General features: G+C 41.3%; 1 protein-coding gene across 34 annotated transcripts in view; it reads right to left on the minus strand.

The window, feature by feature from the left end:
• Positions 1 to 464: 464 nt before the first annotated feature.
• Positions 465 to 25873, minus strand: part of ADD3 (adducin 3) — a 191167-nt gene continuing 165758 nt past the window's right edge. For 20 of the 34 annotated variants that reach the window (XM_065553561.1, XM_065553573.1, XM_065553562.1 and 17 more), the window contains 6 exons: positions 24565 to 24822; positions 23178 to 23297; positions 21790 to 21879; positions 11336 to 11459; positions 3696 to 3791; positions 465 to 2811 (listed from right to left, as the gene is read on the minus strand). In XM_065553561.1, the coding sequence (XP_065409633.1) occupies positions 2513 to 2811; positions 3696 to 3791; positions 11336 to 11459; positions 21790 to 21879; positions 23178 to 23297; positions 24565 to 24822 (987 nt within the window). In that variant the 3' untranslated portion in view covers positions 465 to 2512. The remainder of the gene's footprint in view (positions 2812 to 3695; positions 3792 to 11335; positions 11460 to 21789; positions 21880 to 23177; positions 23298 to 24564; positions 24823 to 25873) is intronic. The other 14 variants (XM_065553581.1, XM_065553576.1, XM_008173500.3 and 11 more) reach the window with 1 other exon arrangement.

Genomic DNA, 25873 nt, shown 5'->3' on the forward strand with positions numbered 1-25873 from the left:
GGGTGTGGGAGGGGGCTCTGGGCTGGGGCAGAGGGTTGGGGTGCGGGAGGGGATCAGGGCTCTGGGTGCAGGCTCTAGGGTGGGGCCAGAGATGAGCAATTTGGGGTATAGGAAGGGGCTCTGGGTTTGGGGGAGGCTCAGGGCTAGGGTAGGGGCACATAGCCCCCAGGCCTAGGAGCTGTACCTGCTGCTGGTCGCTTCCAGGGCGCAGCGCGGTGTCAGAACAGGTAGGGACTAGCCTGCCTTAGGCGGGCAGCACCGCCGATGGGACTTTTAATGGCCGGGTCGGCAGTGCTGACCAGAGCCACCATGACCCAGTGCCTTACATTCTGTGACCCAGTACTGGGTCACGACCCGCAGTTTGAAAACCACTGCCTTATGTAATCTTTATAGTAACATACAAAAATAAAATGACATTTGACAGGCAAATGAACACATAATGAAAGACTGCAGTGCAAAATCCATCTATTTAAAATACTGTTTATTTGTGATTTAACATTAATTAGCATTACATCTATGAGCAATTTCAGATAACATTTATATATTTTCCACAGGACACAGAGTTGGCTGGCTCATTCTTTATGCCAAAGCAAGTAAATAGAGGCATTAGCAAAAGGTGCAAATAGTTCACGGTTGCATTTTAAAAAATATTTATGCACATTGCATTCATTTAGATATATTTTTTAAAAAAAGTTATGAAAAGCATAGTTCACAGGTTACTGTTTCTACATATGTTGTAATACAACACAAATAATGTAGAACGTAAAAAAACAAAACAAAAAAACCCCCAAGTTAAGCAACTGGAAGTTTCCACTAAGATTAAAAACACTGTTTCCAGTATTTAGTGATAACTAGAATATCATTTCCAGGATCCATTCCAACATTGCATTGTCACACTTACACAGTCAAAGCTAACCAGCCCCAGAACATGCTATAATCAACATTTTTGCATGCCAAACCACTCTCCAGCCATATTTAATCTATATATTGTATATATTTCAACTGGCAATCTGGGAATCACACTGATCTTTTAAATTTATTCGCTATTGCAATAACTGATGTACTATGACAATTTTGAGAAGAAAAAACCTTATGTTAATGTCTATGTTTAGTTTGTTTTTACAATACAGTAAAAAGCAAAAATGAAAATATCAGCAAAAACGAGTAAGCGGCACTACTGCCACTACCCATGGCACTAAGCTCTACTTTGTTTGGGGTTTGTCTAAAGGACACAACACAGAGTAAGAAAACCCTTTTAAAATTCAAATGAAAATGAGAAAAAAGTGTAGATCTCCATGTGAAACCATGTACGTTATTTTAACTTCTAATATGGAAATGTGATTTTGCTGATTTAATAAAAATACCTCACAATCCATATCATATATTTAATAAAAAATAATCACCAAACTTATACTTTCTTTGCATCATTCTATTTTCTTACTATTTCACTTTCCCTTTTAACAGTTTTGTTTCCTTCATTTGGTTTTGTTAAGAGATTATTTTTCTTCATTCATTAGCAATGCCATGAGGGAAAAAACACAGTAAGATTTAAACATGAATCCAGTTTAATTTTATATGCTTTAATCCTTTGATAGCTGAGTCCCTGGATTCCTGAATTATATTTAAGTATACTCTAAACCAAGCATTCTTAAATACACTCTACGGTTAGACGCTTGGTTTACATGCGTATAATACTTTTATACTAAATGGTATACAAACATTTCAACATATAAAATCTTATTTTGTTTTGCCATAGTTTAACTAAGTTATCAATGTTAAGTGTATAAAATCCCCTTTATTGAAAAATAAGGGTTTTTCTTCCAAATGATAGAATAAAAAAGAAGTATTCAAAAATTATATTTCACTAAAATGAAATATTTGGCAAAAAAGTTTTGATGAATGGACTTCTTACACATTTTGTATAATTCCAAATAAAATTTCTCTTACAGTTTTTCTTCTAATATGTGCCAGTGTATAGTATTCTATATAATCTAACCTTAAAAGATTTAAAGGTGTGCTGTTAATATGCACCCACTGAAGCAGGGTACAGAAACAAAATATATGGTCTGAATCACAATACAAAAAAGTATTATATGATTACCAAGTGAGGCAGCAGTTTAAAAATGAAAATTCATATAATCACTCAACAGTAACTCTATTAGAGACTTCAACTGTGCTGAAGATTTTAAGGTCTGCAAAATACTCCAAGTGTAACTTGCCACAACAATGTACTACAATGGTATCTGATCTCACTAGGATAGTATTAAATCACCTGCCAGTGTAGCTCTATGTGAAACTATTGAATGTTTCAAACCCTCAGTAATTTTGGACACTAAGTGAGAGATGAATTAATTTCTTATTTAACAGAAGATTGTTTTTAGTCAAACCTTTTCCAGTTCTGTTCATAGGTTACGGTCCAGTTTACTGCACACCCCTAACACTACTTTGTTAATGTTAGACTTAAATGTGGTTTTACAATGTGCAATGCCTTCTCTTGGCAACAGAGCTGCACTTAAGCTTCCACCTTTTCCTTCTTTTTGTTCTTTTTCAGAAAAGATGGAGTGCGGAATTTCTTCTTCTTCTTCGATGGAGATTTGGAAGGGGAGCCCTCAGGGGACAGGGTCTCTTCAATCTTTTCAGAGGTTTTAATTGTAATCTCTACGCTCTCCACAGTACTAGTGGTTAACTGACTGACCCGCTGGGTGAGATCTTCTTCCACGTCATGCATATCTTCCTTGCCATTCACCACCACAACAGGTACCTCTGTGGAGATGAGGTTAGCATTCTGGGCATACATATCTTCATGATTTTCTATGAAAATGGAGAGTTCCACTATTATTATTATTATTATTTTTCTGAGCAATGTCTATGCAAAAAATCAGAAATGGGCCTGGAATATGAAGTTTGGATTTGGATTCAGATATGAACTGCTGCAAAATTTAAGGTCCTCAGATGTGGGTTTTCCCCATCTTTTGTGATCTTTATTTTGTTTTTGTCAAATGATACAAAAGTAATAGTGTGCAAATTTCATTAAAGGATACAGGGTCAATTTCTCAGCCCATTCGTATCCAAGGGTAAGTCAAGTACTTAGAAGACCAAACAGCCTAATGTGCAGTTAGAATTATTTGTGCCTGCATTAGGCCAACACATGAAGATGCACCCACTATGCAGGGTAACTTTCAGAATACAAACCTTTAAAAATATGCTGTATTGTTTCTGTTGGTTATGTATTAACAGAGGTTCTCTTCTGGAAGATTATTATACAAAAAATATAATAGCTACATTACAGGGAGCAATAGACAACATAAATGCCTCCCATTTTATTAACGTGTGATTTTATTGTGTGGATTTCACAACAGGAAAAATGTTAATTGGGAAAAATAATTCAGTGATAGACTAAGACCGACTCACACATGACACTATAGTTAACAAGGTCAGTTTTTGACCAGACGACTTTAAGAATGTGTCTTATCAATTCCAGTTTTTCATTTAAAATGAGTAAAATCTGGAAAGATGCAGGCTTCATAAACTCACTGGTTGTAAGAAGCAAGAATCTCGTACTGAAATACTTAAATTCCAGTTTCTAAAATACTGAAAGCAGACTATATTGCACCTTACTTAAAGGATAGAATGAAACAATCAGTGACCCAGGTTATTAGAGCTCCTTGCATTTTATAGGAAGTTATATTTAATACCTTCTAATTTTTCAGGGACATTTTGCGGGGACTGTGTTTGTGACTGAATTTGTGACACAGATGAACCATCATCTGAGACTAATTCCTGTTCAGCATCTGCAGGACAAGATTTGAATTAGTAGCCATGCAAAAATAAAAATGAGCAAGATTATCAGTGTTAGTACATACAATATTTACAGCTCTGCTAGCATTGAACTGTTCATGCTAATGTCGTTAAGAAGTTAACATACAATAGCTTAAACACATTATTAGGAAGTTATTACAGTCATCATCCATTAACAGTTATCAGATGTTAGTTCTTCTATATAAATAATTAAAAACAAGGCTGAACACAAGGGAGCAGGCAGCCCATGCATATGTGGCTTCATCTCACCATTAACTATGTGACATACAAGAAATCATGATAGTATTCATACCCTTAAAAAGTCTAAACTATGAAAGTCAATCACACAGTATTAGTGCAGGAGAATGCATTAAAAATGCTATTGTTAAGCAATACTGAATTAGTAATTCTGATAAGGAGTAGCAATATAAAAAAAGTTATAAAATGCTTCTAACTGAAGTGGATGAAAATCTTGGGGATATAGGAAAGATTACTGAAAATGTTTTTACCTTTGAATCTTTAAGCTTTTGAAAATAAGAAATTACAAAGGTGTGCTTTAAAATACTGGCATTTCAGAGTGAAGACATTGCCAAGGATATTGCCAAGTTTATAGTAAACAGAAAGCTATACCATTTAAGAACATTATTTTTGAAAAATGAGGGTTCAAAGGCTTTCACTTTCTATTCCTATCATCTGTATTGATGGGAAAAATCTACCTGTAAATGTTTAAAATTTTATTTCTTGGTATGTGTTTCCCACTTTATGGTGACATACCTCCCCTTTCAATGGATCAACTATTCCTATCTGCAATACACAGTATCAGAAGACAGTACAAAATGAACATGTTAATGTATTTATTCGACTTCCATTGTTGTGTAAGTCTTCTGGTGTTTAGTTCCTATACAAAGTAAAATCAACTAAGATAAAATTCTACAGTTCTCAAAGAGCAATCATTTTTAAGTTTTCCCAGGATGGTTGCAACTTGCTGTTATCATGTGAGAGTAAGAACTATAGCATAGCAAGGTTTCAAGATGTGCTATCCTGCCCCAACATAACAATGAAAGTATGACCATAATGCAATAAATCAAAGTTCAATAAGGTCATCCGCTCACTGTTTTCCAGGTTGTCAACCCAATTAACTCCACATTGGTTTTTTATTATTATTATTATTTACATTGCAGTAGTGCCTTGGGGCCCCAATTGTGGGTGAAGGTTCCATTGTGCTAGGAGCTGTACAAACACATTACAAAAGACAGTTCCTGCCCCACAGAACTTATTAAAGGTTTGTAGTGTGGTGAATACCAACCGTCCATATAGATCCTGCTACCGTGCACTAAAGGTTCCCTAGTGCACACTGACCTAGTCACGTTTCAAAGCAGAGTAGATCAAAGCACACTAGAGAAGTTTTAGTGTGTGGTGATAGGGTCCATCCAGATGGACTGTTAGTGACTGGCACACTAACATGTGGTAGATTTACACCCTATCCTACCTTGAACTTAATGTTCATCTAGATAAGCCCTCAGTATAAGCAGAGACGAGAGACTGGGAGAGCGCAAGGAAACACTGGTTAGCATGAAAAACAGAGGTCTCATTACACTAGCTAACCAACAGAGTCAGGATTGGATTGTTTTTTTTGGTAGGGATCATGGCAGAAGAGTTTTAAGGAGGGATTTAAAGGTGGGCAATGAGGATATTTACAAGGACCTCACATGCATGAGGGTACCAAGGGAGAAAACACAAAGGTGCTTGTTTGAAAGTTTAACAAAATGGGTGCTGAAGGCTGTGATGTCTTCAGCTCAACCATCTCTCTGGATCAACACCTAGGTTATAGGCCTGTGTGACAGAGATAAGGAGGTTTTCCACAGTGACAGAGAGGAGGGGAGACAATGGGAGGAAGATTAAGAGCTCTGTTTTGGTCACCTGTAGCTTAAGATGATATCTGGACTTCCACAAGGAGACATCTGAAAGACTGACAATGATTTTAGTGTATACAGAAAAGACTGGACAGGACTGGAGAGGTATACATGAGTTGTCAGCTGAGAGTTGATAGTTAATATCCTTTACAAATGAGATTGCCCAGAGACAAGTTGCAGAGGAAGGGGCCAAGAATAGAGCCCTGTGGAACAACCACGGAAGGTTGGTAGGGAATGAAGACAATCCTCCTAATGAAATGCAGAAGAAGCAATTAAAGGTAGGAGAACAAGGAGAGGACAGTCATGAAAGCTAAGGGAGGATACAATTTCAAGAATGGTTAACTTGGTTGAAGGCAGTGGACAGACTGAGTAGAGTGAAGATAGAGTATTGTGTCTGCTTTGGCCAGGAAAAGGTCATTAGAGGCTTAGTGAGAGCCACTGAATTGGAGTGCAAGATAGAAGCTGGATTGGCGAAGAACTTCAGATAGTGATTGTACATGACATGGTCAGTTTAGAGATAAAAGGGAGAAGCCAGATGGGGTGGTAGTTGTATAGTATAGGCAAGTGGAGATAAGGATGGAAGAGACTAAGGCATGCTTGCATTGCAATGGGATGGATGCTGAGGAGAAGGGTAAAGGAGAGAATGGGAGCGGAGGTAAGATTCGGAGATGGGATGAGATCACGGAGGCCCATGGAAGGGTTAGAAGAGGAGAACAGATGAGAAACTTGTGTGTCACTGAAAGAGGAGGTGGAAGAGAACGTGTTATAGGATGGAATGGAAGGGTGGTAAGCGGGGATGCAGGAGGTAATGCTGGAACCTGTCAATTTCCTCTTTGAAGAAGTTAACAAGGTATTTTGCAGAGAAAAAGTGCAGGGTGGGAAGTGGGGAGATGGAGTCAAAGGTGGAGAACAGGTGGCTAGGACTGTGGCCATGGGAGTCAATCAGGGTGGAGAAGTAGAAATGATTAGCTAGGGAAATAGCAAAATTTGAGGAAAGAACAAGTTTTTAATTTTAATTCCTCTTCACTGTTAAAACTCTCCTTTAATGTTAAATCTAGCAACAGCTGCCACTACTCTACCACTGCCACACTGTACTGAAATGTGCTCTACCAGAGGTGACTTTTCCTGTTGTAGAAAGGTCCTCCCCAAGGGCAAATTCAGTAGGGCTGAACTAGTGGAGCTCTAGTACAGACTGATGACAATGGTTTTACAATCAACCAGCTACTTCAACTAAGGGAGGTTGTCCCATATTTAAAACAAAAGCAAAAATTCATACTGTACAGGTACTTATTTTTTAAGTGAAAAACATTTCCACTATTTTAGATTAAAGGGAAAATGTGCAAAAATACAAAAGCCTCATAATGAAAGATTTAAAATGCTTGGAAAAGGTACCAAAAATGATGCAAGCAATTAATGGTTCTCTTGAGCATCTAGTACTGAACTACACAATTGTCTTGAAATAATTTACTGGCCAGACAGTATCTGAACCGAAGAACTGCAGTTCAAAATTGAAATCTGTGGCTTTGTGGTAAATTTATAACAGCGTTGTCATTCATTTCAATGGGCTTTTATAAAGCTACACTTAACTATATGCAGTACACAGCAAAATAAATGGAGATGGATAATTATGTTATTAAACCAGGGTTTCTGCGTGTACCACAAACTGTAAGAGGAAGTAGAATGAGTTGCAATGACAATGGAATATTAGATTAAGTAGTATCTAGGCAGCCTCTCTGTCTGCAAGAATAATTATAATCTAGAAAAACGTATATACTTTCTCAACTGTCAATAGATTTAGATGTTGATGGTCCTTCTACACCAGTATAGGCACCTTATAAATAGCATAAATATAGCCTATGTAACTTGGGTATCAAAGCACCAAACAAAGATAGGGTGTGTGTGTGTGTGTGTGTGTGTGTGTGTGTGTGTGTGTGTGTGTGTGTGTGTGTGTGTGTGTGTGTGTGTGTGTGTGTGTGTGTGTGTGTGTGTGTGTGTGTGTGTGTGTGTGTGTGTGTGTGTGATCACAATAGTCCTGGGCAACTGGTGTACCATTGCTATTAACATAAGGGTTAATTTCTTCTTATGTCAAGCAGCCAAAGGTGGCCAGTGAATCAGCCATTTCTATAAAAGACACAAGGTGGGTGAGAGACAAGCTTGTCTCTCTCACCAACAGAAGTTGGTCCAGTAAAAGATATTACCTCACCCACCTTGCCTCTAACATTCTGGGACCCACAAGGCTACAACAACACTGCATACAGTCATTCCTTTGTAATCCCTTACGACCTCCCACGGGCCTCTCTCCATAGGACGACTTCAATGTTTGATCAGGATCTTAATCTCTGAAACTGAATTCCACAATTTAGCTAATTAATAAGAACTACTTACTCTTCTCAAACTACTTTGAAGAGAACAGTTAAACAATAATGATCATGAATACTGGACATGCACTAAGAATCTGACTAGAGAAAGGAACTCAGCTACTTTGAATTGCATCTGTCCTGTTGCAGTCAGATAACAAGGAATAATTAGCACATAGTTTGTTGCTCTAAGATTTGGCTGCCATCAGTACAGACCAGGGGTCGGCAACCGTTCAGAAGTGGTGTGCTGAGTTTTCATTTATTCAATCTAATTTAAGGTTTTGCGTGCCATTAATACATTTAAACATTTTTAGAAGGTCTCTTTCTATAAGTCTATATTTTTGATGCAGCAGTGTCTATTATTGGTCTTTTAGGTCATTTGAATTTGATTTTTCAGGTGAATTTTTATGCATTACAGAAAGAATGTCTAAGCACATGCAAAGAGCTTGCATTTGCAGGGAGACAGAATCTAGTTGGCCTTTTCCATCTTTTATTTTGATGACTACAGTTAAAGTGGACAAAAAACCACAACTTTATATTTCAAAAGTCACTAGGAGTTAATCAATCCCAACGTCATAGCCGGTAACAAATGAAATAAATAGGTACAGCCAAACTCCACACATAGAATGTTCTATTTATACCAGACCACATCATATTTGCTTTTAAATTGTGTTTTAGTTTAATTGTCCTTTTATTGTCAGATTAATACAAGAGAATTGTTCAGATAAAAATTAGCAATTAACTGACCTGCTATATTAAATTATTATCAGTTTTTCCTTTCTAAACTTAACTTCAAATTTCAAGTCTCAATATTACAGTTTTAGGGGCTGCTCCTGCTCCCACTGAAGCTGAGAGTTTTGACACTGACTTCAGTGGAAGCAGAACTGGGTCCGTGTTCACAAGAATTAATACACCTGCTTTGTCCCACCACACCCCACCATCAGCTGTCGGTTTGAATCTAGCACAGATGCTTTGAGTGGCCATGTTAAAGCTTCTTTGCTAATGGCAGAGACTGACCTTTTGGAAACCTACAATAATCCAAATGAACTTGATTGCTGAGCTTTTAAAATAAAAGTACTATTTTAAATTTTCTATTGTTGAGACGTATCAATTAACAACAATATTGATAAATTAGTTTCCAGAGTGAAATGAAGCTTTCAAATATATTATAGAATTTTTTTTTCTTATTATGTTGAGTGTCTAACATACCACTGGAAAGCCTTAGCTATCCCCCTTGGAAATTCATTCAGACAGACACGCCTTATTCGCCTTATGATGCACAAAGCTTTCAATGCAGACTAAGATTTTTCATATTTTTTCCTGATACAAGATGTATGTATGTTTGTTCCTCTCCTCCAATTCCACCCTAGACCTTCTCCAATCTGTCCACCATCCCTTGCACTCCACTGAAACTGTTCTCACCAAATCTCGAATGACCACTCCCTAGCCAAATCTTCACAACCAGTACTCCATCCTCATTGACCTGTCAAGCTGCCATTGACACTAATTTTGTCTTCCCCTGGGCTTCTGTGACTCTCTCCTCTCTTGGTTCTCCTCCTACCTCCCTAATTTCTCATCCCCACTCCCACTTTCCATGGGGGTTTCACAGGGCTCTGTCCTTGGTCCCTGTAAACGATTGAGGCCTATTTTATAGTGCCCCCCTCTTACCAGATAAAGGTTTGATCTTGCTGAGCCAGCTCACTCCCTGGGGTAATTCTGTCTGAGCTCTCACAGAATCCAGGGAAGCAGTTTCCAGCAGGGTTACTTGACAAAACCACCACCACTCATATCCATTCAGACTGGTGCTGCAGAGATCATTTCCCTAGCTTGTGGCTTTAAACATATCATTGCCTCTCTTTGCATTCCTCCTCTGGGTCCCCCTACTCTACTCAGTCAAACATAAGCTACTTGTACTCACCTTCAAGGCTCTTTCGACACTATGCCACCCGACTGATCTCCTCTCATTCACTAATTGAGAGGGTCAACTCCTGCCTCCAGTCAGTCTCCATTGCCCACGCGTTAAAATTTCAAACAAGCACCTCTGTGCTTTCTGCCATGCAGCCCCTCACAAATGGGAGAAGCTCTCCATAAATACCCACTAACCCGCAGTAACCTCAAATCCCTCCTCTGCTGTGATGTCTTCCAAAAAAACCCCCCAAAAAACAACCCCCCCAAACTTGATAATGATTAGGCTGGTGGTGTACTGAAACAGTGGCCTATCACGCTGACCAATACGGACTCATCATTTCCTTTGTACTCCCAGTTTGTCTGTATCCATCGGTTGTCTCTTGTCTTAGATTGTAAGCTCTTTGCAACAGGACTGTCTTTTTTGTTCTGTGTTTGTACAGCGCCTAGCACAATGGGGTTCTGGTCCATGATTAGAGCTCCTTGGTGAGACCACAATACAAATAATAAACCAATAGTAATAATAATACTCAGAATATTTAAATATGCGTGTTGTTTAGATTAATTCCTGTCGATGTAGTGCCCTTTCATTATCGTTTGTAATAGCACTTCAGTTAATGACAGCCATATTTAGTTTACCTTGTGGTTTGTTTGGCTGGGGAATCTTTAAACATACTCTGACTGTTAGCTGCCCTAATTAAATAGGACAGAATGACTATTACAAATAAATCTGTCAAAGAAATAGGACACCAATAGAGTGTAATATTTCAGCTGCTTTGGAATTATTCTATGAAATGTTTCTTCTCTTTTGGATAAGTTTACTACACTATAATTCCCTAGCAACTCTCTTCTTTAGAATAGTAAAGAATATCACATTTTAATATCACCAGCTTCCTCCGTTCAATAAAGAAAATGCTTCCAATACAACACATCCAAGAGACCCGACATTAGAAAGGGAGTAATGGGATCCAGTACATATGCAATAAGATGAATATGCTTTTCATTTCTGATTTTGTATATGATATGATAGGGTTAATCTACTGATTATAGTAGATTTTTTTAAACAAACAACCATGATTTAATTTTGCCAGAAGCTGGGAATGGGTGACAGGGCATGGATTAATTGATGATTACCTGTTCTGTTCATTCCCTCTGGGACACCTGGCATTGACCACTGTCGGAAGACTGGATACTGGGCAAGATGGACCTTTGGTTTGACCCAGTATGGCTGTTCTTATGTTCTCATGTTCTAATTACAATTAAAAATCTCAACCACTTCACATGTAGTTAATTATTTCAAAATAGGTTCAAAGAAGCATCCACCTCAAACTTAACCCCCGTTTGGCAGTTTAGACCACTGACCTTCCACTCCTTGTTGCTTGCGCTCAATTGTCTTCTTGTACTCGTCCAGTTCCTTTTCTGTAAGATCGCTGAATGGATTGGGAGGGGCTGGTGGTGCATGCTCATCTTCCTCAAACTGCATGGGCTGGAAAAAGAGAAAGTCAGACACAATAAGTAACAGAAAATATTTACAGTATCAGTTCCTTCCTTTCCCCAAGGTTTGGGGACAACGGACCTACAAGAAAGAGAGCTTTATGGATGGAAGGAATACAAAAACAAATAATCAAATTGGAATTGCCTCAATTAATAAGCATTTGCTTCCAAGCATATTATAAACATTTGCTTATTTAAATACTGTGGGTTTGGGTATTAAATTCAAATAATCAGAAAGTTTACTTGTGGTGACTTACTTCAAGAAACTACTAGGTGAGACTTCCAGTGACTGATCAATTGTTGCTGATATAAAGTGGCAACAGGCATTAATTGATTGCTTATTGCAGAGGTTCTCAAACTGGGGTTCGGGATCCCTCCAGGGATCGCGAGCTGTCAGCCTCCACCGCAAACCCCACTTTGCCTCCAGCATTTATAATGGTGTTAAATATATTAAAAAGTGTTTTTAATTTATAAGGGGGGGGGGGGGGGTTGCACTCAGAGACTTGCTATGTGAAAGGGGTCACCAGTACAAATGTTTGAGAACCAGTGGCTTATTGTATAAGATCTCAGATTAGCCACCAAGGTGCCAATTTATTAAAGCACTTAAGCACATACATAAATGCTTTGGTGAACTGTGGTCCAAATATCTAATCTCTTTTGAAAATGCCATTTTGTCCATTTCAATCAATGGATTTATCTCATAATTCATTTTTACAAAAGTGAATTTTAATGCTTGAGAAAAATGTCTGATTGATAGCAACTGGATGCTAAGGGTGGGATTTTCAAAAATGCTAAGTAAGTCAAGACTAAGTTGCACTGACTTTCAGGAACTTGTACTCCTCGATCATGTATGCACGTTTGAAAATCTCACGCAAAATTCTAATCTACAGAACACCTATAGACAAGGGGTAGGCAACCTATGGCACGTGTGCTGAAGGCGGCACACGAGCTGATTTTCAGTGGCACTCACACTGCCCGGGTCCTGGCCAGCGGTCCGGGGGGATCTGCATTTTAATTTAATTTTAAATGAAGCTTCTTAAACATTTTAAAAACCTTATTTACTTTACATACAACAATACTTTAGTTATATATTATAGACTTATAGAAAGAGACCTTCTAAAAACATTAAAATGGTCCTGCTAGTGAAGGCAGGGGGCTGGACTATGACCTTTCGAGGTCCCTTCCAGTTCTATGAGATAGGTATATCTCCATATATTATATAATATTAAAATGTATGACTGGCACGCGAAACCTTAAATTAGAGTGAATAAATGAAGACTCGGCACACCACTTCTGAAAGGTTGCCGACCCCGGTCTATAGACAATGAAGCTTTGTGAGCTTCCTTCCTTTCTCCCCACGGTGCCCAAACTCTCTTCTGTAGGGTCCACCTCTAAGAGCGGTAACTCTTTATTTAGATAATATTTGCTCATTCTGCTGAGAATTCTAACAAAAGCACCACTGAAATGGGGACCTCTCTCTACACAGAGAGTTTAATCAAGACTAACTTATTTTACACTGGCCACTTGACAGCGATCAAATTAGCAGGACTTCACTATCAACCCAGGCTAGATTTACATCAGTAATTTACAGGAATATGGAGTTTGAGTTATTCAGTCCTCGCTTATTACAATTCCTACAATAAGAAGTGTATAATTCCTCCATCTACACTTCAATATAATTTTATTCTTTCAGTTTATGATTGTTCTACAGCAAGCAAACTGCTCTCAAGTTCCATTTTATGAAATAAGAGATGGAGAAATTGAGTGGTTGTTTTGTTCTGAAAACAGTGTTCAAGTCAATAAGAGGACATTCACTTACACTACATAACAAAAGAAAAAAAATGGAGTACCATTTCAAGAGTATAGGGAACAAAAGTGAGGAAATAGGCATAACCCCAAACATTGTGGGACAGCTGCACTCTCAAAAAATAATGGACACGAGATCATTGTCAGAATAAGAGGATTTTCTAGGTTTATCTACCAAGGCATGGAAAATTATGCATAATTAGGGCCATCTGTATAATTCAGAAATAAATACAATTGTGCTAAAGAAAAATCAGAGGTATGCGTGCAAGGAGGTAACAAATTATCACCACAGAACTGGAAGTCCTTCTTGCTCCTAAACATGGTCAATCGATGCATGGTTCTAAGTTAATTATCTAATGCATTACTAGAGATAGTGGACAAAAGTAGTACTTGATTTTATTGACAAAGTTCACCTAATTGGTGAAAGAACTGGTTAAGGACTATTTAGAAAAGCTGGAAATGCACAAGTCCATAGGTCTGGATCTAATGCATCTGAGGGTGTTGGCTGATGTGATTGCAGAGCAATTGGCCCTTATCTTTGAAAACTCGTGGTGATCGGGGGAGGTTCCGGACGATTGAAAAAAGGCAAATATAGTGCCCATCTTTAAAAAAAGGGAAGAAGGAGAATCCGGGAAACTACAGACCGGTCAGCCTCACCTCAGTCCCTGGAAAAATCATGGAGCAGGTCCTCAAGGAATTCATTTTGAAGCACTTGGAGGAGAGAAGGGTGATCAGAACAGTCAGCATGGATTCACCAAGGGAAAATCATGCCTGACCAACCTGATTGCCTTCTATGATGAGATAACTGGGTCTGTGGATATGGGGAAAGCGGTGGATGTGATATATCTTGACTTTAGCAAAGCTTTTGATATGGTCTCCCACAGTATTCTTGCCAGCAAGTTAAAAAAGTACGGATTGGATGAATGGACTACAAGATGGATAGAAAGCTGGCTAGATCATCGGGCTCAACAGGTAGTGATCAATGGCTCAATGTCTAGTTGGCAGCCGGTATCAAGTGGAGTGCCCCCAAGGGTCGGTCCAGGGACCGGTTTTGTTCAACATCTTCATTAATGACCTGGATGATGGGATGGATTGCATCTTCAGCAAGTTCGTGGATGACACTAAGCTGGGGGGAGAGGTAGATACGCTGGAGGGTATGGATAGGTCCAGAGTGACCTAGACAAATTGGAGGATTGGGCCAAAAGAAATCTGATGAGGTTCAACAAGGACAAGTGCAGAGTCCTGCAGTTAGGAAGGAAGAATCCCAGGCAGTGCTACAGGCTGGGGACCGAGTGGCTAAGCAGCAGTTCTGCAGAAAAGGACCTGGGGATTACAGTGAATGAGAAGCTGGATATGAGTCAACAGTGTGCCCTTGTTGTCAAGAAGGCTAATGGCATATTGGGCTGCATTAATAGGAGCATTGCCAGCAGACCAAGGGAAGTGATTATTCCCCTCTATTCGACACTGGTGAGGCCACATCTGGAGTATTGAGTCCAGTTTTGGGCCCCCCACTACAGAAAGGATGTGGACAAATTGGAGAGAGTCCAGCGTAGGGCAATAAAAATGATTAGGGGGCTGGGGCACATGACTTACGAGGAGAAGCTGAGGGAACTGGGCTTATTTAGTCTGCAGAAGAGAAGAGTGAGGGGGGATTTGACAGTAGCCTTCAACTACCTGAAGGGGGGTTCCAAAGAGGATGGAGCTAGGCTGTTCTCAGTGGTGGTAGATGACAGAACAAGAAGCAATGGTCTCAAGTTGCAGTGTGGGAGGTCTAGGTTGGATATTAGGAAAAACTATTTCATTAGGAGGGTGGTGAAGCTCTGAAATGGTTACCTACGGAGGTGGTGGAATCTCCAACCTTAAAGGTTTTTAAGGCCTGGCTTCACAAAGCCCTGGCTGGGATAATTTAGTGGGGGTTGGTTCTGCTTTGAACAGGGGATTGGACTAGATGACCTCCTGAGGTCTCTTCCAACCCTAATCTTCTACGATTCATGACATTTCTTTACTACAGTTGTATACGATTATGTGAGTCTTACTCATTTTAATCTCACGCTCTTTTTGCTATCACAGAAGTTACAGGTGGAAAACAATGATTAAGACCATCTTGTCCACCCTCATGGCAATACAGCACTATTCCCTACAGTATTTGTAAACATTTGGTCCTTTTTTGCAATTAATTTTTATTAACAATTTTCAGAGAGATTAAAATATAAATATACAATACACATACATATACAAAAATAAGTAGCAGCAAGAGCTAGACATCACACATTTACAAATCCTTAATCATATACATTGTTGCAAATAGAATCATAGAACAGAATCACAGAACTAGAAGGGACCTCGAAAGTTCATCTAGTCCAGTCCACTGCACTCATGGCAGGACTAAGTATTATCTAGACCATCCCTGACAGGTGTTTGTCCAACCTGCTCTTAAAAATCCCTAATGATGGAGATTCCATAAATAGTTTGTATTGTAACCGTATTTATTATATATATTTTGGGAACAACTGAAACAAAATTGTGAGATGACTTCTAGTGTGGCTAATTTTATATGAATTAGGCCAATGTTGTAATTTATCACATTGCTAATAGCTACAGATATGGTTACCAGGATACTAAATTACTAATATGTACTACAGCTTTCTATTTCTGGGTCTGATTGGTTTATAAATTTAGTTATAAAAAGTGAAAAGAAAACTACCACCCATGAAACAAAATCATCACACCCAGACTAATGAAGAGAGCTACGCATCTCTGCTGTTTTGATCAAGTGAAAAGTGACCATATAAATAAATAAATAAATAAATAAATAAATAGCTGCTCACACTACCTATGCACTTGGTTATAGTACAAGTGTATCTAATGTTAGTTGTCCATCTCACTGTTTATGTAGATCATGAGAGCTCTTACAAGTAGCATCAGTAAAAATTATTCACTCACTGAGGAGGAGATTTGGACCTATTTCTGCAAAGGAGTCCTCCAGTCTGGATCCTGGCCTGCTGCACTTCACTGCCACATTGCTGTCAGGTAGCCCCTCCATCTAGACTGGTTACTAGTGTTGAGCTTCTGACAGGTATGTATGAGTAGAAAGAATATGAGGGGGTCACCATGTCCAAAGAGAAGGCAGTAAGAAGTTGAACACCAAATGGATATTGCTGCAGAAGGGGCATGTGTTCCCCACAGATTTCTTTGCTTCCCCATTTTTCTGCAGGCAGCCAAGAAATCTGTGGAAGAATTCCCCCAGGAGTAAAGGGGGTTATTCTTTGTCATCATGAGTAAACTGATTAGCCCTGTGAAGTAAATGAATTGAGAGAGGAAAAAGAACAAGATGGCGAAGCTTTCTGTCATTCAGAACCTCCCCGTGAAATTAGTTTGAGTTCATAAGGACATAGGAATTGCCATACATTCCATATGGTCCAATATTCTCTCTCTGACAGGGTCCAACACCAGATGCTTCAGAGGAAGGTTGAAGAAACCCTAAAGTAGGCCAACGTGAGGCAATGTGTCTATGATGGGGTGCCCAGGGTGAAACTTGGACTGTGGGACCGCTGAGCTCTCTGTCCCCACAACCTGGAGTATCCCTCTCATTCTGTGATGTTGTTGCCAAGCTACAAACCTCTGACAGGTTCTGCATTTACACCGACATCCACAGGCAGTGACACGCCCAACTGAGTTACATGAACACTTTGCCAACCACTCATGAACCAACAATAGAGGCTCCAGCCAATTCCCCCACAGATCTCCAGCCTTGCACTGGTCAGAAGCCTGGCCAGTGTAAGTTCATTACCCAGTCCGCCCCTCCCTCCATGTGGAGAGGACACACATTAGCCTTTGTAAACTGACCTGAGATTTCCCAAGCACTTCAACCAAAACACACTGTTTTAGGTAAACTATAGAACAGATTTATTAACTACAGAAAGACAGATTTTAAGTGATTATAAGTAGCAAGCACAGAAATCAAAGTTGGTTACCTAAGAAATAAAATAAATTCGCAGTCTGAGTTCTATAAACTAAGCAGGATTTGAATCAAGCAGTGCTGCTCCCTGACAAATGGTACAAATGGGTCACAGATCTTCAATACACAGGGGACCACTCTCCCCAGTTCAAAGTCTTTATTCTCCAGATGTGTTTCCAGGTGGTGAGTTGTGGGAGGGGGGGAGTAAGGCTGGGGAGAATTGGCTTGAGCCTCTCTATTGGTTGGTTCATGAGTGGCTGGGAGAAGCATTCATGTAACTCAGTTGGGTGGGCCCCTGCCTGTGGATATCAGTGAGAGTGCAGTGCCTGCCAGAGGTTTGTAGCTTACCAACATCACAGGGTGAGAGGGATACCCCAGGTTGGTGGGACAGAGGGCTCAACAGTCCCACAGTCCCAGTTGTATGCTGGGGACCCCATCACACTGTCCCCCCCCATGAAGGATTCATCCTAATCACTAGTAGTTAGGGACAGTCTTAAATCCTCCCAAGAGGAGGAGGAGGGTGGTGGTGGTCGGGGACTCCCTCCTCAGGGGGACTGAGTCATCTATCTGCCGCCCTGACCGGGAAAACCGAGAGGTCTGCTGCTTGCCAGGAGCTAGGATACACGATGTGACGGAGAGACTGCCGAGACTCATCAAGCCCTCGGATCGCTACCCCTTCCTGCTTCTCCACGTGGGCACCAATGATACTGCCAAGAATGACCTTGAGCGGATCACTGCAGACTACGTGGCTCTGGGAAGAAGGATAAAGGAGTTTGAGGCGCAAGTGGTGTTCTCGTCCATCCTCCCTGTGCAAGGAAAAGGCCGGGGTAGAGACCGTCGAATCGTGGAAGTCAACGAATGGCTACGCAGGTGGTGTCGGAGAGAAGGCTTTGGATTCTTCGACCATGGGATGGTGTTCCAAGAAGAAGGAGTGCTAGGCAGAGACGGGCTCCACCTAACGAAGAGAGGGAAGAGCATCTTCGCCAGCAGGCTGGCTAACCTAGTGAGGAGGGCTTTAAACTAGGTTCACCGGGGGAAGGAGACCAAAGCCCTGAGGTAAGTGGGGAAATGGGATCCTGGGAGGAAGCACAAGCAGGAGAGCGCAAGAGGGGAGGACTCCTGTCTCATGCTGAGAAAGAGGGACGATCATTGAGTTATCTTAAGTGCCTATACACAAATGCAAGAAGCCTGGGAAACAAGCAGGGAGAACTGGAAGTCCTGGCACAGTCAGGGAACTATGATGTGATTGGAATAACAGAGACTTGGTGGGATAACTCACATGACTGGAGTACTGTCATGGATGGATATAAACTGTTCAGGAAGGACAGGCAGGGCAGAAAAGGTGGGGGAGTTGCGTTGTATGTAAGAGAGGAGTATGACTGCTCAGAGCTCCGGTATGATACTGCAGAAAAACCTGAGAGTCTCTGGATAAAGTTGAGAAGTGGGAGCAACAAGGGTGATGTCGTGGTTGGAGTCTGCTATAGACCACCAGACCAGGGGGATGAAGTGGACGAGGCTTTCTTCTGGCAACTAGCAGAAGTTGCTAGATCGCAGGCCCTGGTTCTCATGGGAGACTTTAATCACCCTGATATCTGCTGGGAGAGCAATACAGCGGTGCACAGGCAATCCAGGAAATTTTTGGAAAGCGTAGGGGACAATTTCCTGGTGCAAGTGCTGGAGGAACCAACTAGGGGCAAAGCTTTTCTTGACCTGCTGCTCACAAACAGGGAAGAACTAGTAGGGGAAGCAAAAGTGGATGGGAACCTGGGAGGCAGTGACCATGAGATGGTCGAGTTCAGGATCCTGACACAAGGAAGAAAGGAGAGCAGCAGAATATGGACCCTGGACTTCAGAAAAGCAGACTTTGACTCCCTCAGGGAACAGATGGGCAGGATCCCCTGGGAGAATAACATGAAGGGCAAAGGGGTCCAGGAGAGCTGGCTGTATTTTAAAGAATCCTTATTGAGGTTGCAGGAACAAACCATCCCGATGTGTAGAAAGAATAGTAAATATGGCAGGCGACCAGCTTGGCTAAACAGTGAAATCCTTGCTGATCTTAAACGCAAAAAAGAGGCTTATAAGAAGTGGAAGATTGGACAAATGACCAGGGAGGAGTATAAAAATATTGCTCAGGCGTGCAGGAGTGAAATCAGGAAGGCCAAATCACACTTGGAGTTGCAGTTAGCAAGAGATGTTAAGAGTAACAAGAAGGGTTTCTTCAGGTATGTTAGCAACAAGAAGAAAGTCAAGGAAAGTGTGGGCCCTTTACTGAATGAGGGAGGCAACCTAGTGACCGAGGATGTGGAAAAAGCTAATGTACTCAATGATTTTTTTGCCTCTGTCTTCAAGCACAAGGTCAGCTCCCAGATTGCTGCACTGGGCAGTACAGCATGGGGAGAAGGTGACCAGCCCTCCGTGGAGAAAGAAGTGGTTCGGGACTATTTAGAGAAACTGGACGTGCACAAGTCCATGGGGCCGGATGCGCTGCATCCGAGGGTGCTAAAGGAGTTGGCGGGTGAGATTGCAGAGCCATTAGCCATTATTTTTGAAAACTCATGGCGATCGGGGGAGGTCCCAGATGACTGGAAAAAGGCTAATGTAGTGCCCATCTTTAAAAAAGGGAAGAAGGAGGATCCGGGGAACTACAGGCCAGTCAGCCTCACCTCAGTCCCTGGAAAAATTATGGAGCAGGTCCTCAAGGAATCAATTATGAAACATTTAGAGGAAAGGAAAGTGATCAGGAACAGTCAGCATGGATTCACGAAGGGGAAGTCGTGCCTGACTAACCTAATTGCCTTCTATGATGAGATAACTGGCTCTGTGGATGAGGGGAAAGCAGTGGATGTGTTATTTCTTGACTTTAGCAAAGCTTTTGATACTGTCTCCCACAGTATTCTTGCCACCAAGTTAAAGAAGTATGGGCTGGATGAATGGACTGTAAGGTGGATAGAAAGCTGGCTAGATCGTCGGGCTCAACGGGTAGTGATCAATGGCTCCATGTCTAGTTGGCAGCCGGTTTCAAGTGGAGTGCCCCAAGGGTCAGTCCTGGGGCCGGTTTTGTTTAATATCTTTATTAATGATCTGGAGGATGGTGTGGACTGCACTCTCAGCAAGTTTGCAGATGACACTAAACTAGGAGGTGTGGTAGATACACTAGAGGGTAGGGATCGGATACAGAGGGACCTAGACAAATTAGAGGATTGGGCAGAAAAAAACCTGATGAGGTTCAACAAGGACAAGTGCAGAGTCCTGCACTTAGGACGGAAGAATCCCATGCACTGCTACAGACTAGGGACCGAATGGCTAGGTAGCAGTTCTGCTGAAAAGGACCTAGGGGTCACAGTGGACGAGAAGCTGGATATGAGTCAACAGTGTGCTCTTGTTGCCAAGAAGGCTAACGGCATTTTGGGCTGTATAAGTAGGGGCATTGCCAGCAGATCGAGGAACGTGATCGTTCCCCTTTATTCGACATTGGTGAGGCCTCATCTGGAATACTGTGTCCAGTTTTGGGCCCCACACTACAAGAAGGATGTGGAAAAATTTGAAAGAGTCCAGCGGAGGGCAACAAAAATGATTAGGGGTCTGGAGCACATGACTTATGAGGAGAGGCTGAGAGAACTGGGATTGTTTAGTCTCCAGAAGAGAAGAATGAGGGGGGATTTGATAGCAGCCTTCAACTACCTGAAGGGGGGTTCCAAAGAGGATGGAGCTCGGCTGTTCTCAGTGGTGGCAGATGACAGAACAAGGAGCAATGGTCTCAAGTTGCGGTGGGGGAGGTCCAGGTTGGATATCAGGAAAAACTATTTCACTAGGAGGGTGGTGAAACACTGGAATGCGTTACCTAGGGAGGTGGTGGAGTCTCCTTCCTTGGAGGTTTTTAAGGCCCGGCTTGACAAAGCCCTGGCTGGGATGATTTAGCTGGGAATTGGTCCTGCTTTGAGCAGGGGGTTGGACTAGATGACCTCTTGAGGTCCCTTCCAACTCTGATATTCTGTGATTCCTGAATCATGAGTTTTTATCTCTTCCAAAACTCTCCTTGTTAGCATTAGCTAGAATGACATTGCATACTCTTTTTAGCTATACAAGTGTGCAATCCCTATCTGAATCTTGCTAAATTCTTGGCCTGAATGAGGTCTTATGGCAGTGACTTTCATAGTCCTATTAGGAGCTATGAGTAGTTCTCCATTGACTTAGCTACCACCTCTCGGGGAAGAGGATTAACCTCTCCTGTTGCTGTGGAGAGAGTCTACACTGAAGCACCTCAGCGGCATAGCTGCAGTGCTGCTGCTGTGTTGCTGTAGTGTTTTAGGTGTAGACAAACCCTGAGTAACTAGAAGCCTCACAGATGGTTTTTTTTTTTTTTTTTTTTTAAAACATTGTAGATAAAAACTTGTATTGTGAATGACTAAAATATCTCCCAGGTTAGATATAGTATTTTCATGTCACATTTAACAAAAAAACATTTAAAAAGAAAAGACCAAACCTCCAAGTCTGAAAGAAAGATTGATAGAACCCATTTAAGGCAGTGAATTAAACCCAAGTCATGATGTACACTTACTGGACTAGGTTTTTTATCCACAACAATCCCAGCAAGTAATTGAGACTGTGGTCCTGCTGTCTTTAAGTCATATCGGTTTTGCTCACGAATCTATACGGAAAAAGACAAATGTTATTTGAAGCATCTATTGTCCCTATATAGCAAACCCTTTCCCACCATCAACTTTGTATGGCCAACATATTGGGCAATGGAGCACAACTGGAGCACTGGACTTTGTACTGCTCTACTCTGGGATAAGGTGCCCCCTGCCTCTGACTGCATAGTACCTGCTGATCCTATGACCCCACTTCAGCACCGCTAAAGATTCACCCTGGTCCCAACCCCAGCCACCTGCACCCGTTGTGAGCCACCATGTATGGGACCCCAGTGGAGGTGAGCTCTGTAGAGTGACTGCACACCATCTGAATCTGCCTTCCTCCCTTGTGAGGTAGAATCACACAAGCTCAGATCTCAATGGGTCAATAACATGTGTGGTCACAGAAGTATTGGTAGAATTTGCCCCACTTGAAAAATTTGCTACTTTCCTCAACCAGCAGCCCCTTCTACATGGCAATGATGCACACTGTCAATATTTAATGAAAAAAACAAAAAACCACCCCAGGACTCTAGCCCCCCTCTCTCTTTGAGACAGTAAGGCTTGTGACTCTGCCTGGGAAGAGAAAGCTTAGTGTCTGGGACCGATAACAATAGTCCAAATCAATGTCTGGGTGATTACAGGGCATTGTTCTATTTATCCTTTTTGAGGAAGGGAGTTGCTCCTTCTCAATCATATTCAGTCCTCAGGGATGGTAATATGGCCATTTAACCCCTGAAAGACTCCAAGTAAGTAAATCCCATAATTTCACAGAAACAGCATTACATGTCTAGCAAAATAATCATGCCTGGGGTGGAGTTTGGGTCAGCTTTCTGAAAATGGCTGCTTTTCACATTCATGATATTTATTAGTTATGTACATTTAAAATAAATATTAATTCCCAGAAACTACCTATGCAACATTTTAATGAGTATTTCTGCAGTTTTTTGAGAAAGGGCACCTACAACATAAGAGAAGCTGTTCAGTTCAGATCTAGATTCAAACTTCCACTAAGTTTTGTGCTTAGCCAAGTGTTACAGTTTGGGGCCATCTCTGATCTGTCATTCCCAGAGTAACTGCTGATCATCTAGCTAAGTATTATAATCAAGGTGCTACCAGTTTTATTATTCAATTCCAATAGCATGTGGAACTTAAAAAAACCCCCAAAAAACATTTTGGTAAAGCGAGGATATTTTCAGTAAACCATTTTATTACTGTTTCTAATGACCACTTGACTGCCGACTTAGAATATATATCTGGTACCTGTAAATAATTCAAGGTATTGTTACAGATTTTTTCATTAATCATTTCCTACCTTATTCCTCTTTTCTAACACGTCACTTGGGTTTGTATTTAGAGGCACAAATTGGTTAGGATCTTCAATTTTGATTGGAGTTCCTCCACTAATCTTGGAGGAGTCTTCAGCTTTCATCCACTTAAAGAAAAATGTTTAGATGTTAGGCGAAAAAAGGGGAAGAATGTGGCCATTGGAAAGAGCATGGTTTAGTGGTTAGGAGGAGGAGCAAGGACTCCTAGGTTCTATTTGCAGCTCTGCTAGTCACTCGCTAAGAGATCATTGCCAATTTATTAAACCGTTCTGTGTCCCAGCTTACAAACTTGTAAGTGGATGTAATACTTACCTCACGATATTCACACAAAAGGCAAGTTTAACTAAATGACTGTAAAAAATTGAAAAGCTCACTTGAAAAATGATACAGAACTATAAAATATTAACATGATTACGTTTAGAAAGGATCGCTTTTACCAAAAATCCTGAATAAAAGGGATAAAGACCACTGAACTTTTTATTCCATTAATGCAGCATCTAAGGGCTCCAGAATTGGTTCTCTCTCCCTCTTACTCTATTTGTACTGTAATCTCCTACCTCTGCTAATTGCAGGTTTCATATTGGGATTTTTCCTTTTTAAGCAAAGTTTAACATAAGCCTGCCATTGATGGTATATCTACCAAACTAAAGGAACAGAGAAATTGGTTAACTACCACCAGGTGGTGCTGCTGCTTTTAATCTATGTTTTATGCAACTGGGATACCTCTACTAGGCACCGCTTTGCAAGAGACCTGATCTCTCCACTAGCTGGTTGGGAATGTGGTGGAGGCAACATACTTAGTCCTGGGAGAAGGAAGTCCTGCACATCATTCAGAGACATATGTTAACAGGTGGTGTTAATGGGCTCTAAAGAAAGTCCTGATCAGTTGTCTTTGACCAGAGATAGTGACAGTGACCTAGACCCAACAAGCATGGAGGGATTGATTTAGCTTGGAAAAAGATAGCGCTCCTGTGGGGATGGAGAGGCCCCAACACAGAGGGGGGAAAATGAGAGACACTACAGTGGATACATGGGTAATTCTTAGCATGCTATATGCAGTACAACAACAACAAAAAAGCTCCTATTACAAGAACCAATACGGAAGAGGAAAATCAATCAAAGACTGGATAATAAAGCTATCCTTTTTTCTATCACCAAAATTCCCCCAAACAGAAAGGGCATATCAGTGCAGCAGCTATTCTCACGTTCAATCTCAGACAAGCCTATCTTCTTGTTTGCTAGCTTTTAACTAATTAGATAATCCAGCTAAAAAGGATTTTGGAAGTGGGCCAGATTTAGTGATATAAACTCTGTATAATTCACTTTCTCTCAGGTACAGGAAGAACAAGCCAACTACCAAAAATAGCTTCCTACCGTTATCTTAGTTCTGGGACTAGTCTCTCCATTCCAAGACTCTTCAGGCACATTCACTTTCAAGTATGTATTTGGAGAGTTCAGCCATCTTGTCTTTTCTCGCTGTTGTCTTTGTGCTAGGAATTTGAGGGGGGAAAGTGGAACTGTATCATCTTCGAAAGAAAAGGCAGTCACAGTGGCTGGGATCTCAACGTCACTCTTGTGCCTGGGTTTTTCTCTGACTAGAGGTTGCCTATAAGCATAGCCAGTTCTGTATCCCTGAGGAGTTAAGGAGGGGGAAAAAAAAAAAAAAAAAAAAAAGATCAACCAATAATCCCCAAACAATAAGAAATTATGGCAAATTTTTACCACTGAGTATGTATTAAATGAACTATCTGCACTCATCCAAGTAAGAGGTTTGGGGTATCCGTCTTCAAAATATTTTTATGGATTTATAAAAAACCCTTTACAGTCAGCATCATAGCAGACAATCAAAATTTCACATAACTGCAGTTTTTCACATATTTGACAGTCTTTCCACTTCCCTTATGAACAGTGCAATCTGGAAGGATTAAGAATAATCTGTGGAAGTTTATAATGGTCAATTCCCTCCTCCATTCAAGAGCCAACAAAGGTAACTTTTCCCTTCTGATGGAAAAAAAAAAAGTTACCTTTTTCTAACTGGCGTTCTTCGAGATGTGTTGCTCATGTCTATTCCACAATAGGTGTGGGTGCTCGCTACGTGCACCGGTGCCGGAAGTTTTTCCCCTAGCAGTACCCGTAGGGGGGAGTGCCTGGAGTGGCGCCTGCCTGGTGCGATACAAGGGGAGCTGCGCACTCCCCCCCGCCCTCAGTTCCTTCTTGCCAGACAACTTCAACAGAGGGGAAGGAGGGTGGGACGTGGAATAGACATGAGCAACACATCTTGAAGAACACCAGTTACGGAAAAGGTAACTGTTTTTTCTTCTTCGAGTGATTGCTCATGTGTCTTCCACAATAGGTGATTCCAAGCTATATCTGTTGGAGGTGGGTAGGAGTTCAAAAGTTCCCAGGATGGAGGACAGCCCTGCCAAACCTGGTGTCATCCCTGGTTTGGGAGACGATCGAATAGTGTGAGGTGAACGTGTGAACTGACGACCACATGGCGGCCCTACAAATGTCCTGGATGGGGACGTGGGCCACGAAGGCAGCTGATGAGGCCTGTGCCCAGGTCGAGTGTGCCCTCACAGTGGGTGGCTGCGGAACGCCCGCCAGCTCATAACAGGAACGAATGCACAAAGTGATCCAATTGGAAAGCCGCTGAGTGGAAATCGGCTGGTCCCTCGTGCGC

Source organism: Chrysemys picta, chromosome 7, assembly GCF_011386835.1.
Source record: "Chrysemys picta bellii isolate R12L10 chromosome 7, ASM1138683v2, whole genome shotgun sequence".
Taxonomy (NCBI): Eukaryota; Metazoa; Chordata; order Testudines; family Emydidae; genus Chrysemys; species Chrysemys picta.